Source organism: Ambystoma mexicanum, chromosome 9, assembly GCF_040938575.1.
Source record: "Ambystoma mexicanum isolate Mex_15411 chromosome 9, UKY_AmexF1_1, whole genome shotgun sequence".
NCBI classification, from domain to species: Eukaryota; Metazoa; Chordata; class Amphibia; order Caudata; family Ambystomatidae; genus Ambystoma; species Ambystoma mexicanum.
Window position 1 is genome coordinate 257,248,514 of NC_090931.1, and position 13,871 is coordinate 257,262,384.

The 13,871-nt window shown below is 44.2% G+C and overlaps 1 protein-coding gene across 2 annotated transcripts in view; it reads right to left on the minus strand.

Moving 5' to 3' along the window:
- The window catches only part of LOC138487934 (40-kDa huntingtin-associated protein-like), a 567,453-nt gene that overhangs the window by 525,731 nt on the left and 27,851 nt on the right, over positions 1-13,871 (minus strand). For both annotated transcript variants that reach the window (XM_069614571.1, XM_069614572.1), the window contains exon 2: positions 9,215-9,261. In XM_069614571.1, the coding sequence (XP_069470672.1) occupies positions 9,215-9,261 (47 nt within the window). The remainder of the gene's footprint in view (positions 1-9,214; positions 9,262-13,871) is intronic.

Below are 13,871 nucleotides of genomic sequence, written 5' to 3' on the forward strand. Positions count from 1 at the left end.
CAGGGAGGATGTCCTCTTCTTACGCCTCATTATACACCCTGGCAAGAAGTGGCGCTGTTGTGTCTACGTAGGCCTTATAAAATTCACCTGTCAGCCCATCCATGCCTGGGGTTTTCCCAGAGGGCAACCTTCTGATGGTGGCTACTACCTAGGTTATGGGCGCCTCCAGTGCATCCGACTGCTGGGCATTCAGACGCGGCAGGGTAATAAGATCTAGGGCATCATGTAGGTCCCTTTCCCCATCTATCTGGGCATCCAGGTATAATCCTTATAATACTCAAAAACAACTTAATTTACCTCCTCTTGGTCCGAGTTACGGACGGAGCATATAGGGGATCTTGTGCCCTTTCGTTTATACAACCATGCTAGCATTCTCCCGGGTTTATAACCCTGTGCGTGGCTCCTTTCTAGGTATCTCACATGATTACATTTCCCCAACCTGTCCCACTGCACTAGGCATGCTTGCTTCAAATCTGATTACCTCCTCTACATGCTCCTTATTTATATTTGCATCCCTCTCCAATATCAGCAATTTCTCCTCCTTGTTTTTCAGGTCACTGATAATAGATTTGTGTACTGCCCCCAACTATGCTATCATTTCACCCCCGATGACCACCTTGTATGTTTCCCAGACCGTGCCCATCTTTAGCATGCTTCTCTCATTTATTGCAATGAAATCCACTGTACTTTTCCTCATGTGCTCAGTAAATGCTTTATCTAATAATGATTTGCTTCTCAACCTCCATGTGGGTATGGGTGTTGTAGGGGCAAATACCTGCCATTTTACCGTAAGTGGGGAGTGGTCCGACAGGATTCTAGCCTCTGTAAATTCAGTCACATGTTCATCCTCTGCAAACAAGTAAGCTATTCTTGTGTAGACTTTATGTGGGGCAGAGTAACGGGAATCTTCTCCGACATCACCATGTTGTACTCTCCATAGATCTCTCAGCTGAAAGTGCTTCAAAAGCGAGTTTAATACCTTGGCTGGGGGGGACGGCCGTTTGTGTTTAATGTCAGATCTATCCATGGTATGGTCAATTGTACAATTAAAATTCCCCCCACCCCCCATATCAATATTCCATCCCTGTAAGGTACTAGCCTAGCATACAACGATCTGAAAAAGACTGTGGCTTCATGATTTGGTGCATAGGTGTTAATGCATTTTTCTTGATTCTCTAATATCCCATGTACGATAGCCATTATACTTTGATTATCCGTCCTCGTGGTCAACACTTTAAATGGTATTGCCGGGTCCACCAAAATGAGGACCCCTCTTGCATATGACGAGTAGGAGAGCCCACCAACACTCCTGCCCACGCACCCGTCAGATTCTTTTGTTTTTGTTCATCTAAATGTCTTTCCTGCAGTAACACTATCCCCACTTTATTTCTCTTTGTATACATAATTACTCTTCTGCGTTTAACATAGTTAAGCCCCCTGACAATTCATGCGATAATTTTAACTGTCTCAGCCATTACATTTCCATACCAAGGATAATAATGGGGTGGTCAGTCTAATACAAGCTGTATTGAGTACATTGTACTACTCCTGCTAGTATTTTAGTATTATATTGCTTCCATACTTCTTATTGGCAATATTCTCAATGTAGTCTAAGCAGATCTGCTCTCCGACAAGCATATCCGCACATCTTAAATTAAACTATGGAGGGCTGTGCAGATTCTTTAATTCATGTTGAAGTTCGTTGACTCTGATCTGTAGTCTCTGAGATCTGAGCACCGTCCATCCAATCCTCTGCTTCCATCTTTGCCATTGTGGAGTACCTTCAACTTCGCCGGGTATATCAACATATACTTTAGGGCCGCCTTCCTGAGTCTTGCTTTCGTTGTGATATATTGAGCTCTTCTCGTTTGAACCTAGAAGGTGTAGTCTGGATATACCAAGACCTTCGCAGAGGCTCTTTGTATTTGCCCTCCAGCCCTAGAGATGGCAAGGATTTTCTCCCGGTCTTTATAATTGAGAACTTTTGGTATCATAGGTCTGGGCGGTGCACCAGGCGGTGGCCTTCTGATGAGGCGGCGGTGCGCTCTTTCTATCATAAAACCTTGCTTAAGTTCCCCCGCTCCCATCTCCTGCAGCAACAGGTTTTCAATGTATGTAGTGGGGTCAGACCCTTCCATTCCTTCAGGCAACCGTACAATTCTTATGTTTCAGCATGCCCGACCTCCCGCGTCCTCCATTCTATCTTCCAGCAATTTAACTTTCTGCAAAAGAATGTCAATATCCTTCGTTGTCTGCACCCTGACCGTTGTATTTTCCTTCACTTGTTCTTCCAATTTTCTGGTGCGTTCCGCTATAGCTCGTGCGTCTTGCTCTAATAGTCCCACAACAATGCCATCCGCGTCAATCTTGACTTCCAGTGTAGCTTGTAATGCTGCAGTGGCTTCCAGGATCTGTTGGTTCCCCAAGTTCACTCTGTCTGCTAAGGGAGAAATCTGTTCCTTCACTTTATCTCCACTGTCCCACTCCTGCCGGTGTGCTCGTCCTTTCGTGAAGGTTTCCCTTGTAGTCTGCTAGTTCTTTGATTTATTACCTTTGGTTGCCATTGTGTGCCATCACCTTTAATAAGACCGCTGATATCTAGTACTTCATAGGGGACCACCTTCCTCTGTAGTCCTTTGTAGCCTGTACTGTTGTGCCAGCTCCCTCTGTCTTCCTTTGTCCTTTTTTGCACCTAATTCGCTTTCGCGGTCTCCAGATCAACCTTCTACTTAGGCTGCAGTTATAGGTGTGGTGGCACTTGTGTCCGCTCTTGGGCTAGGTCGTATGCGACTTTCCCTTGTCATCTCTTGTTCCTAGCGTCACGTTACTGCTGGGATCTTTTATTGGTTTGCCTGTATGTGGAGATATTACTCTGTGTCAGTTGTGCAACTCACTATTTTCTGACTTTGCCCTGTATTCTAGCAAGCCCTTTATCGTATCTCCAGCTTGGTCTCCGTTACTCAGGGGCCTTTACTGACACCCTGCTTGAGCACTGCCCTTTATGTGGCTCCTCGTGGCTGAGGCTGGAGTATATGGGAACAGGCGTGCTGTTTATTCTTTGAGGCCACGTTTTTCTGGGGAGGAGGACAGTCTGCACACACACAAGGTGTTGTCCCTTCTGGTTCCCTTTATTTAGCACTTTAGTAGCACAGCGTTTCTTGCGCTTATACTTCACACTTTGTATCTATGTCTTTGCACTCTCTGAAATCTTCCCGTTAACTCCAATTGAACACTCCCGGGAACGTGGTCCTCTTTCTTACGCGTTTCCAGTGTTACAATCCGCACTCTTCACAACCCGGCTTTGCAATGTAAGATCCCTTTCCCAGGATTCAAAGTTAACTCCAAAATGTTCAGCAAAAGAAAATAATTGTTTTGAACCAGGTCTTGAAAGTTCAAAGTCAATGAAAAAGTTCATCAAACAGAAATACATTGGTAACAAATCTTTGTTCCTGGATGAAAAGATCTCCTTCCAGCTTCCAGAAAAGAAATAGCCCCATTGGTAATTCTGTTTACAATACAGTGTCTCTTCTTCAGATAGTTTGCCACAGTTCAAAAAAGAAAGTATAAAGTCCCTACTGGCAACAACACAGTTCTTAACAGTTGGATGTTGTTGGTTACAGTATCTACATTGGTATATCTGTCGGGATGCTTTCCTACTGTTACCGTTTCAACTTCCATAACCACAATTCTACTGGTGGTACTATGAGAACAGTCACCTTCGTTCCACAGTACTTTACTTGTTAAGACTACTTCAAGGTTACATCCGCTGACAGCTTAATAATATACCACCATGATTTCAGTATTAGTACCGGAGCTCATTACTTCAATTGTTGGAAAGGTTTTTTACAAGATACTTCAACCTCTTTGGGTAGGCAAGGCACTCTTCCTTTTAATGACTCTCTTTAAAAGGGGCAGCCTCTTTACCCCTTCTATCTTCGTGCCAAAATAAAAACCTGCTTCTGCCCATCAGACTCACTCCTCTCTGGTTTAGAAAGTCTTTGGCTTCACAGGTTATAGGTACTTCAAAAGGTTTATTTACAAGCAAGTAGTCACCCTTCCCCAGCTTACTCACACCTTTCTGCCAGTTCTAAGATCAAGAAATTACCCAGAAGCCTTGGTGCCACGCTCTACGTTTCAGGTAATACTTGCACACGTGTCTTTGAAGCCACTTGGTTGTTAACAGCTTCACAGTGCAGCAGGATGGCTCTTTAACATTTAGAAATGCAGGTTCCACTATCAACAGGGTTTGCCTCTTGGCTTGGGTAATGTGTGCTCTTATTTTCAATAGTTTAAACTCTTCACTTTGTAGAAATTAAAGAAATTTCTCTTCAAGATATAGTGTCCGATTCAGACTTTCAGATGAAAACACAATTGGGCACACACAACCTCTCTTTAAAGTAGATTTCAGGGTTTAAGAATAAAGAGAGAATTGCATTCCCACGTAACAGCACAGAATAAAGTTCTGACTTCTTTGGGGAATTACAATTAGGCACACGTGACCTTTTGATGTAGTGCTCAGTCTTTATAATTTGTATCTCGTATATAATTAAGGTTAGGTATATGGTAATAGTGTAGAAAAGCGTTCCCCCTTTTAATTAGGGACACACGACCACTGTGTTATACAATAAGAGTCTTTAAACATTTCAACAATGGTGTTCAATAGCTTTAGCTTCTCACGCAGTGTTAGATCTTTCACAGGATACGCGAGCGCTACAATTCCATTATTCATTAGACGTTGGCATTCAACGAACAGCTTTCACGTACATAGAATAATACGCAAGTCACTTATGAGCTAGCTACAGTTACCGGCAAGGCTCACACAGTGTACTAGAATGCTGTGCTTCATTCATCTGCTTCATAAACACTGGTTTTGCGGGTTGCACTGCTTCCCCCGACTTCCTCTACCACTTGTGCGGCTTCTGGCTCACTGGGGGGACACACCCTTCTCCAACACTGGTGTCTCTGATTAGGCCACTTAACTTGGGAGTTCCTTTTCCTCCCGAGACCCTCTGTTTGCCACTTGCCTTTGGCCATAGTCTCCTGCACTTCCACGACTCTGCAATCACAGCAATTAGGCTCACATGTGGAAAAATGTGTCTCCTGGACGTCTTCCACTGGGCAGCCTCTGCACTTCAGATGTTGGGAGAACAGGACTCTCTCAGAACTTGCAGGTGAAATCTGCTGTCTCCACGTTCCAGCATCCCTTCTGATTTGCCAGCCTTGTGCTTCTTCTCTGCTACTACTACTACTAATACAGCCAGCCTTCCAGCTCTAATACCAGCTCCTTCTACTCCTACTTCCCTGAGGAGGCCTTTTAGGCCTCACAGCTTCAACAATTGTCTTCAGGTGTGGGCTTTTAGCCTTAATTGCCTGACTACTGCAATGGCTACTCGGCTGAATTGCCTGAATGCTACATCTGCATGCCACTTCATCCCTCTGCCTTGTCTCAGCACCTCTAGGATTCTAGAATAGATGCAAGGGTAGATTTAATTCCCTTAAGCCTTTTAAAAGAGGGGCTATGAGAATTAGATATTACAGAGGAAGATGGTTTAGTGAAGACAACACTTACATACTCCTTTAAATACTACCCTTGGGATTGAGGAAGATATTTATGTTAAACCAAAAAGGACCCAAAAAGGATCTTTCTTTTGGTATAGTTTGCTCTGATTGTATAAGTTAGGGTTCACACCCCTAGAGGTTTAGAGACATTAAAATGGCAACAAGCCATGACCTCTTTAGGTACATTGGGAAGAATCTTCCTGTCAGAGGAAAAATACTGTGTCTCATCCTACAGAATCTCCTCACCACCCTGGGCCCCGTCTCCTAACAGGTGATCCTCCCGCAGTACACCACCACCAGGGTTGGGATAAGGCAGCGTCTGCCTTCCCCTGGCCACATGGGGGGACACTGTAGGCAGGGTTTCAGTGAGGGATCTGTAGGATTCTTCACACTGGGTAGCATTTAACAGAATGGTGCTTTCTACTTCAAGGTCTTGAGTGTTGGGTTGTTGTGACAGATTTGGAAATATTTGGCCAGATTTCCTTAAACATCTTGTGCTTCTCCCTCAAGCTGATGCTTGAGCAGAACAGAGTGGAGGATGGTTGTGGTATGGTCCCTTTAGTATACAGTGGAGGGCATGACAGTAAAGTGAGCAGGTCTAATGGACTCTGCTAGTCTTCAGAGGTATGATTCACCAAAAACTGGAGGGGCTTAATTTACCGTTGAGTAGTATTCATATGAATTTTGACAGTTTTGCTTGTTATCTGATTTGCATTGATACCACATGAGTGTTTTGACTAGATGATATATTTGCATTGTTCTTATGCATTTGGGGTTTACCTAGGCATCAAGGTATACGCTTATCCTTTCATGAACCCCCTTTCACTCAATAGGACGATGATTTGGTATGAGAACATTAAATGACATGCTATATGTTTTTCGATTTGCATGAACTGTCTCACATCGAGCATAGTCTGATGTTGCACTGTAAAGATTGAGGCATTACAGCCTTCTGTGTTCTTTTTCCCCTTTGCCCCACCTCATCTCCTCAGAGCTCTTTTTTGTGTAAACCTTCATATTTTCTTATTTCAGTTTGCATAAAATAGTCAATATACTTGAATCAAAACGAAACATCTTTCAATGCACCCGTCAAGGAAGAGAAGCTGGTGAATGGGACACAATTTTATTTTTCGGGTTTGGGCTCCCTTAATTGTGTTTATCTTGAATCAATTTGATTACACTCTGCACAGTGTGGGGTGCTGGAGTAAGCAGACCCTTCAGGATATTGCATCATGAAATGGTAAATCTTGCAGCATAAAATAGCAAATTTTGCTGCTTTAACTTTTATTTATTGTTGCGTTTTTGCAGCACATTTTTTATTGACTGGAGGGTGCAAGATTGGCACATATGCAGGAAAGAGGCAGTGTGCGAAGCTACACGAGAGCCAGTCTGTCATTGGTTGTACCTTATGTATCAGTTTAATAGGAGGAGCCACAGATTTCCCTGGCTTGACAGAACAGTTTTTGCACTACTTTTTTGGTTTAATGTACATGCCTATTTAATATTAACTGGATTGCTAATTATCTGTTGTAATGGGGAAAATATTCCTTTTCTATGTTCAACAATCCCCCAAATACCCACACACCTCTCTCACCAAGACCCCTCACATTCAACAATTCCCAATCACAACGTACACCCGAATCGCTCACTCTGTCATGCACATACCTGGGTGCTCTATCACACTGCAAAGTCACAATTTGCACTCCCCGATCCCTGCCACACTCCAATTCATCCTCCCAACTCACACCATACTCCCCAATTCCTTCCACAGTCTACATCGTTTCATTTTTTCTTGCTACTTCTCCATCTTGTATGCTGGGGAGGGACTTTCCCTCTATCCCCCTCAGGGAGAAGGACGACCATCTAAGTTGTATCCCTTTTTGGAACACCATACACCAACACACTCTAGCCTCTTCTTCTGCTAATCTCTTTGTAGAGACTAGACCTATGTTGTAAAATAGACTACCTCAAGGTCCAGGACTGAGATGGAGAAGAACATCAGTAACATAGCTAACCCAGGTAACGGGATAAGATGGCACAGGGGAGCAATGAAGAACTATGGCAAGAAGGAACAGTAGCAGTAAAGACTTCCGCAGATGTATATTCCCGCTTATGCGATAAAGACCAAAGAAGGACTGCATGTCGGAGAGATGCAGCCAAACAGGATGAGAGACAATGAAGCCCAGGAAGCACAAAGGAGAGAAATAGAAGGCCAGGAAAGAGCCGAGAGCAGTCTGCTCTCAGAGTCAAAAGGACAACAGCACTCCTTCACCCGACAGCGTCCAGGCGGTACTGGGGGGCTGGCAGACAGCAACGCAAACGCAAGAAGCCACGTCCATACTGTAACTCCAAGGGCTGGGTGGGAGATTCTCAAGGCAAAGGAAAGATGTGGAAAAGCCAGCGCAAGGCTCAGAGCAGGAGAAGGGCCCCAGGAAGAACCAACCATGCAACCCAGTTGTAAACAAGATAACGGGAGAGGCACAGGGACTGGTAGGGGTAGAAAGGTGCGGAAGACACAAACCCTGTACCGAGATTACGAGTAGGACTATCTTCCTCGTGTCAGTACTTTGCAAGCGAGGCAGTCAAGGAAACATAACGAGAGGGGGAGAGAAACTGGTGTTGAGGACTAAATCCAAGAGTGATGCGATTCATCTTTCTTGTGGTAATACTTGGCAGGAAAGGGGGCCAAGCCAAAGAAGAAGAGAAACAAGGGTCAAGACCCAAACCCAAGAGAGTGATACGAGTCATCTTCCTCGTGGCAGTACTTGGCAGGGAAGGGAACCAAGTGGGCCGAACCAAAGATTTGAGAAAAACCAGGGTGGCAGATCCTCACAGCACTCACAGTTGCGTGTTCGAAGTGTGAAACCTAATAAGGAAAAGACCAGGGGAAGGGAGTCATTCCCCCTGGTTATATGAGACTGTGTCATAACTACCAGGAGAAGGGAGTAATTCTCCTGGTAACATTGACCAGGAGGAAGGTCCAACAAGTCTGGAGAAGGGAGTAATTCCCCCGGGCGTACTTGTAACTGAGACCGTGGCTTATGAAGCAACTATTATATTGGAACTTTATGACCTGTGAACAGAATCATCCCACTAGGCCCATTATTTGGAAATGTATTTTGAGTTTTGTGACCATGGGAAGGGAATCATTCCCCCAGGTTGTTTGAAACTGAACACCAGGAGAAAGGAAGCATTCTCCTGGGCCACCAAGAAGACATTGTGTGGAACATGGAAAATAACCGAGGAGAAGGGAGGACTTCTCCTGGGATCAGCACAGAGCTTCGTTATGTATTAGTTTATAGTGAAAGGGCCAGAAGTAAGGTTTTCTTGGCACAGTACGGTGGACACATACTTTAACAGACATCCTGACAGTCACCTTAGATGTTTAGTTGAGGCAGGGAAACCCATCGTAGAAATAGGGAAAGGTAGGTTTTCTCTTGCTTTACTTTTACTAATAAAAGTCTATAGTCCCACATATGCCACCTTTGTGTCTGAATCCTTATGCGCCCTTAAACTAGACTCTTTCCAATGACAAGATCCAGTTTCCGACCCAACTATCTGTCCCACCACCTCCTGGCACTTTATCAAGCAGCACTCTGAAAATCTCCAATAATGTAGGACATCAGAAAATTGTCAATGTAGTCAGTATACTCACCAAACTGTTCACTTGCTTCTGCCACATTTGGCTTCCGTAAAAACCTCCTGGAAAAAAAAGGAAAGAGGTGATGTGTGTTACAAGGATGTGCAACTTCATTTTCTATTACCATTTCTTCCCTTCTTGGTTTGATCAGAAATGTAAGAGAATGAGAAAGGTTTCGATGGAATCACACCCAGAGAAAATGTATTCTAATTGTGAAGAACACAGTACTACTAGACATTTCTACAAAAAAAAATCAAGAGCTAGTGACAATTTTACATTCTCAGGAATAGTTCTTCAGTGCAGTGTACAGCAAATCCTTCATGCAGTGTGGAGTTGGGTAGCTGCTTGTACTTGAACAAGAAGTTCCCTCTCTACACTTCGGACTGGAGACGAATCGCTACTGGGACATGTATTATATGGTCATCTCTCTCAAGTAATGTTCCACATTTATGGCAATGCATAAAACCACAGCAAAATCACATTTACCAGTTCACTAGAAAGTTTTCTTAATAGGAGAGTGATGCCGTTCCTTCCATGTCCATTACCATGAAACTGACAAGACTCATATTTGGCACAATATCTAAGTGGCAAGTGTTGCTCATTTGGCCAAAATATAAATATACTAGCAATTATTGCACTTCACGTGCCAGCATTTTAAACTTTTTTCAATCTGTCAAAGATGGACTCAAGAACAAAGAAACTCTCGAAGACAGTTCAAGGGTTTGAGAAAAAGCTCACTAGAAGCAGTACCTCGCTGTCGCATTGTCCCCGGGCAGTTCCCTCCCTAGACCAAGCATTCCTCAACCCCAAGATAGTCAATAAAGATCGGTCACCCCTACTGTCTAATGACGGACTGGCTGGTTGTGATGGCCTAAGGGCAAACACCCATTCTCTCTCTCCCTAGGAACGATTTAGGTGAACCATGACCTAGGTCCCACAATGCAATTAGTAGAAGAGGTGCTTTCCAAACACTCATGTCTTAGTTTGTCCTTTTCAGGCACTCTTGTACTCTTTAGCCTGATGTTCTATCCTTCCTCTCTTCTACTCTCTCTTTTTCTCCCGCTCTACTTGATATCTCTCCCTCTTGTTCTTCCTCTCTACCTTCAGATGCTCTCCTTCTTACGCCTCTCCTCCACTCTTAACACTACTCCCTCCTCTCCACTATTGCTACTCTACACTCCTCTCGCTCCTTCTCCCTTATTCACCCACCTTTCACTCTCTCTCTCATTTCAGGCACTCTTTTACCCCTCTCCCCGTTAGTCTCACTTACAGACATTGCACACAAACTCACCTCCAAGTACCACTTTCTCCCACCAACCAAAACCTTACCTTGCGCACTCCTTCACCACACTATTCTGCTCTGTTCTTCCTCCGCTTCAACATTTGGTCATCCTTCAGCCTACCCAAAAAAAAAAAAACACATCTTCCCGTTTCCTGTGCCCATTATCATCCTCCCATTTCCCACTCCATTGTTCGCCGACTCAGCTGGTTTCCTGGGCCAACCCCTGAATTTCTTTTCCCTGGGGACAGTGTGACAGATGAGCAAACACATGAAGGCAGGGTTAAGTACCACACCCTTTTGTACACAGGTCTGCCTCCATTTGGAAAGCGTCTGAACTGCTGGTTTGATACGACGGACCGCCCTGTGGCCCTACTAACGGTAAGAATACTGCTGCAATTCGTATCAAGATAATCGTCTGGGTTGTTGGCATGATGGCCAGAAAGCTCAGCATTTCTGCTGCAGTAAGAGAACTGCCACCATTCATGTCACATAGAGCTTTGGTATTGCCGATTTGATGTGCACATGGCTTTGCAGACCTGCAATTCATGGCCGTTTCTTTCTTGGTTGGGTTGCTCGTTTTCTTCTCCACTGCCAGGCCTTCTGGGTGATGTTATCCTACAGGACAAATAGAAAGAAACTGGCCAACGTTGTGCAATAGAGTATGGGGCATTAAGGTGGTACTCCATTCGTTCAGCCAGGCAAAGAGAAGGGCACCAGTCGCTGTCCCTTACAACGGTTCTACGTTATTAAAACAAATTAAATTACTCTGTGGCAATTTACTTGGAATTTTAGGGGGGCTCCCCCAGATCCACCTTCATTACAAACCCTACCCCTAACTCTTAATCACATCTACATAATTGCTTCCCGACCAAGTAATTCAAAGTAATTACAACTAAGTTAATTACCTTGAAGTAATTTACTTCGTTAAAACAACAGGAGACCCCATCAAACTCCCATGTCCTTTCACTGGGACAGCACTGGCTCTGGTAAAAAATAAAAAAATAAAATAAAAGATGAATTGGTAGGCCTCTCACCCCAGGTTGAGAGCTGACCCATCTGCTCCCAACAGGTTCAGGTCACTGACCCTCTCACAAAGAATACGAAAGCATGACATTTATAGCTTTACTGCCACTGTTTGCACTGACCACTTCATTACCAGGGATTAAAAATTAGATTGGCTAAGCAGGAGCTTAAGGCAGCTCCTGGGTATCTAGCATTAACCAGCGACCAGGAGCGAACACTGGGAACGAGGAGCTAGAACAAAGCATTCTGCAAAGTCCATCTTCCACATGAGATGCAAACTTATCAATGTAGCCGTTATTTATAACCTCTTATGTTTTAAATGACTTACAGATGTGTCAATTTCTATTTATAGTTAAATTCACATAGGTGTGTTTGTTCAGCATTTGTTAGCCTGGGAAGCCGAAGTAGCTCCTGGGAGCTGTTGCTGTCAAGCTAATCAGGCCAAGTCTAGATGCAGGAGCTAAATAACTCCCAGCTCCCCTCAATTTCAAACCCTGCATTACTTTTACTTTACCTCCAGGTGATGGTAAATCTGTTCTTCCAACTCTTCTCAGTGTCTGCTCCTGCTCTTTCATCGCCTCCTCCTCCTCCTCCTCCTCCTCCTCCTCCTCCTACTTCTCCTCCTCCTCCTCCTCCTCGCCTAGATGTTTCTCCTCGAATGGTTCTATTACCTTTTCCACCTGCTCTAGCAGGGAGTCCTTATCTAAATGTCTCGCCATCTCCTCATCTAGACCGGGCACCAACTCACCTCTTCCTGTATTCATAAACCTCCTCTCTTAATGGTCTAGGCACTTCCTGCTGCTCTTTTATCATCTCCTTTTCTAGCTCTCTCACAACCTCCTCCAGATCCTTCACATACTCTCCTCCTATACTTTGTGTTGCCTTGTTCTGTTGTTCTCCCCGCCTCCATTCCTTTACCAAGCCACTTTGTCGGGTCTCATATAAGATACCATCTCCTCATTACTCGCAGTCACCTCCTCTCCCCCACTCTCTTCGAAATTAGCTTCTCCTCACTCACTCTTCCCTTGCCTACATTTCTTCTCTGCACAACTGGCCTCAGTGGACATCCACCTCGGTCTGCAAAACCTCAACTCTCTTTAAGGGGCCTGATCCCTCTCCTCTATAATGTCCATCACATGATTTTCACAATAGTTTCACTGGTTGGATTGATGGGTTTCAATTCGGTGGTGGTATAAAGCCTGCACAGTTTGCTCCGCTCATCAGATACATGGGTTAGCAAAGCAAGTCGAAATCTGCGGCCAGCGTCATCTCGAACGTGATTCTTGCGCTTCAGAGCTGGGTTGATCACAAAGCAAAGCTGGGCACTACACATTAATCATGACTGTGTGCAGGGCTTGCAAGCCAACAGAATGAGTGCATGTCAATAGTCACTTTCCCACAAAACCTGCGATTCTGCAGTTCATGCTCTAAAGTCTCTCTGTTCTTTCAGAATTCGATCACCTTTTAACGTGCTTCTAAAACAGGCCAAATTAATTGTGGGCACAATGTGACAAGTCCCTGCCATGCTCTTGGGAGAACAGCTTTAGACCAAGGGATCCTCTCCATGCTGACCCAGAGCCCTTTGGTCACCCTATCCTTAACCTCCAGAGCACTTCATCACATTGTACCCAACTGACAAAGGTTTTTATAAGTAAATAGTCTAGCTCAAGTAACTGCGCAATAGGCGTTGGAAGACAGCATTAAAGAACACATACATACCTGGGCTGAAAATATGCGACTGTGGACTGTTAGTATAGAATGAGAATGCCATTTAAATATCATGATGAACTCATGGAGGATGAACTGGTGCAGGAGCGGGTTTCTTTACAGATACAACATGGTGCAGTCTAGGACGCAGACTGGGAAAAAGCAGAGGAAGAGGTAAGGGAGCCGACGACAATTAGGAAAATGATCAGTAACAGAGCCATGTCAAAAGAGTGGTTAAAAAACATTGGGTAGAATGCTGTATGGATCATAAAGGAGGAGGTATATGTTTAAGAAGAGTTGTCATAAGAGAAAATTGCATAATAACCCAGCAAGTAAGAATGAAACAGAAAAAGGCTTCAGAGTCAATTGGGTATGAGAAAAACTAAAGAAAAAATGACCGCTGGTGACCAGGGCAAGGCACGGAGAGAGAAAGATCAATAATGATCAGACATCATGAACTGAGTGAAAAGAGTAAGACGACAAAGAATGATCATATGACCTTCGTAAAAATAAAAGGAAGCAAGAGCAGGAAAACGTTGAATTAGATTAAGGTGGCCAATACACTGTAGGTTCAATCTGGAATATTGTTTAATGTTGATTAACCATTTACCATAATGTGAGGTTTAAATGAAAATTGTACTACTGGACGTATAGCCACCT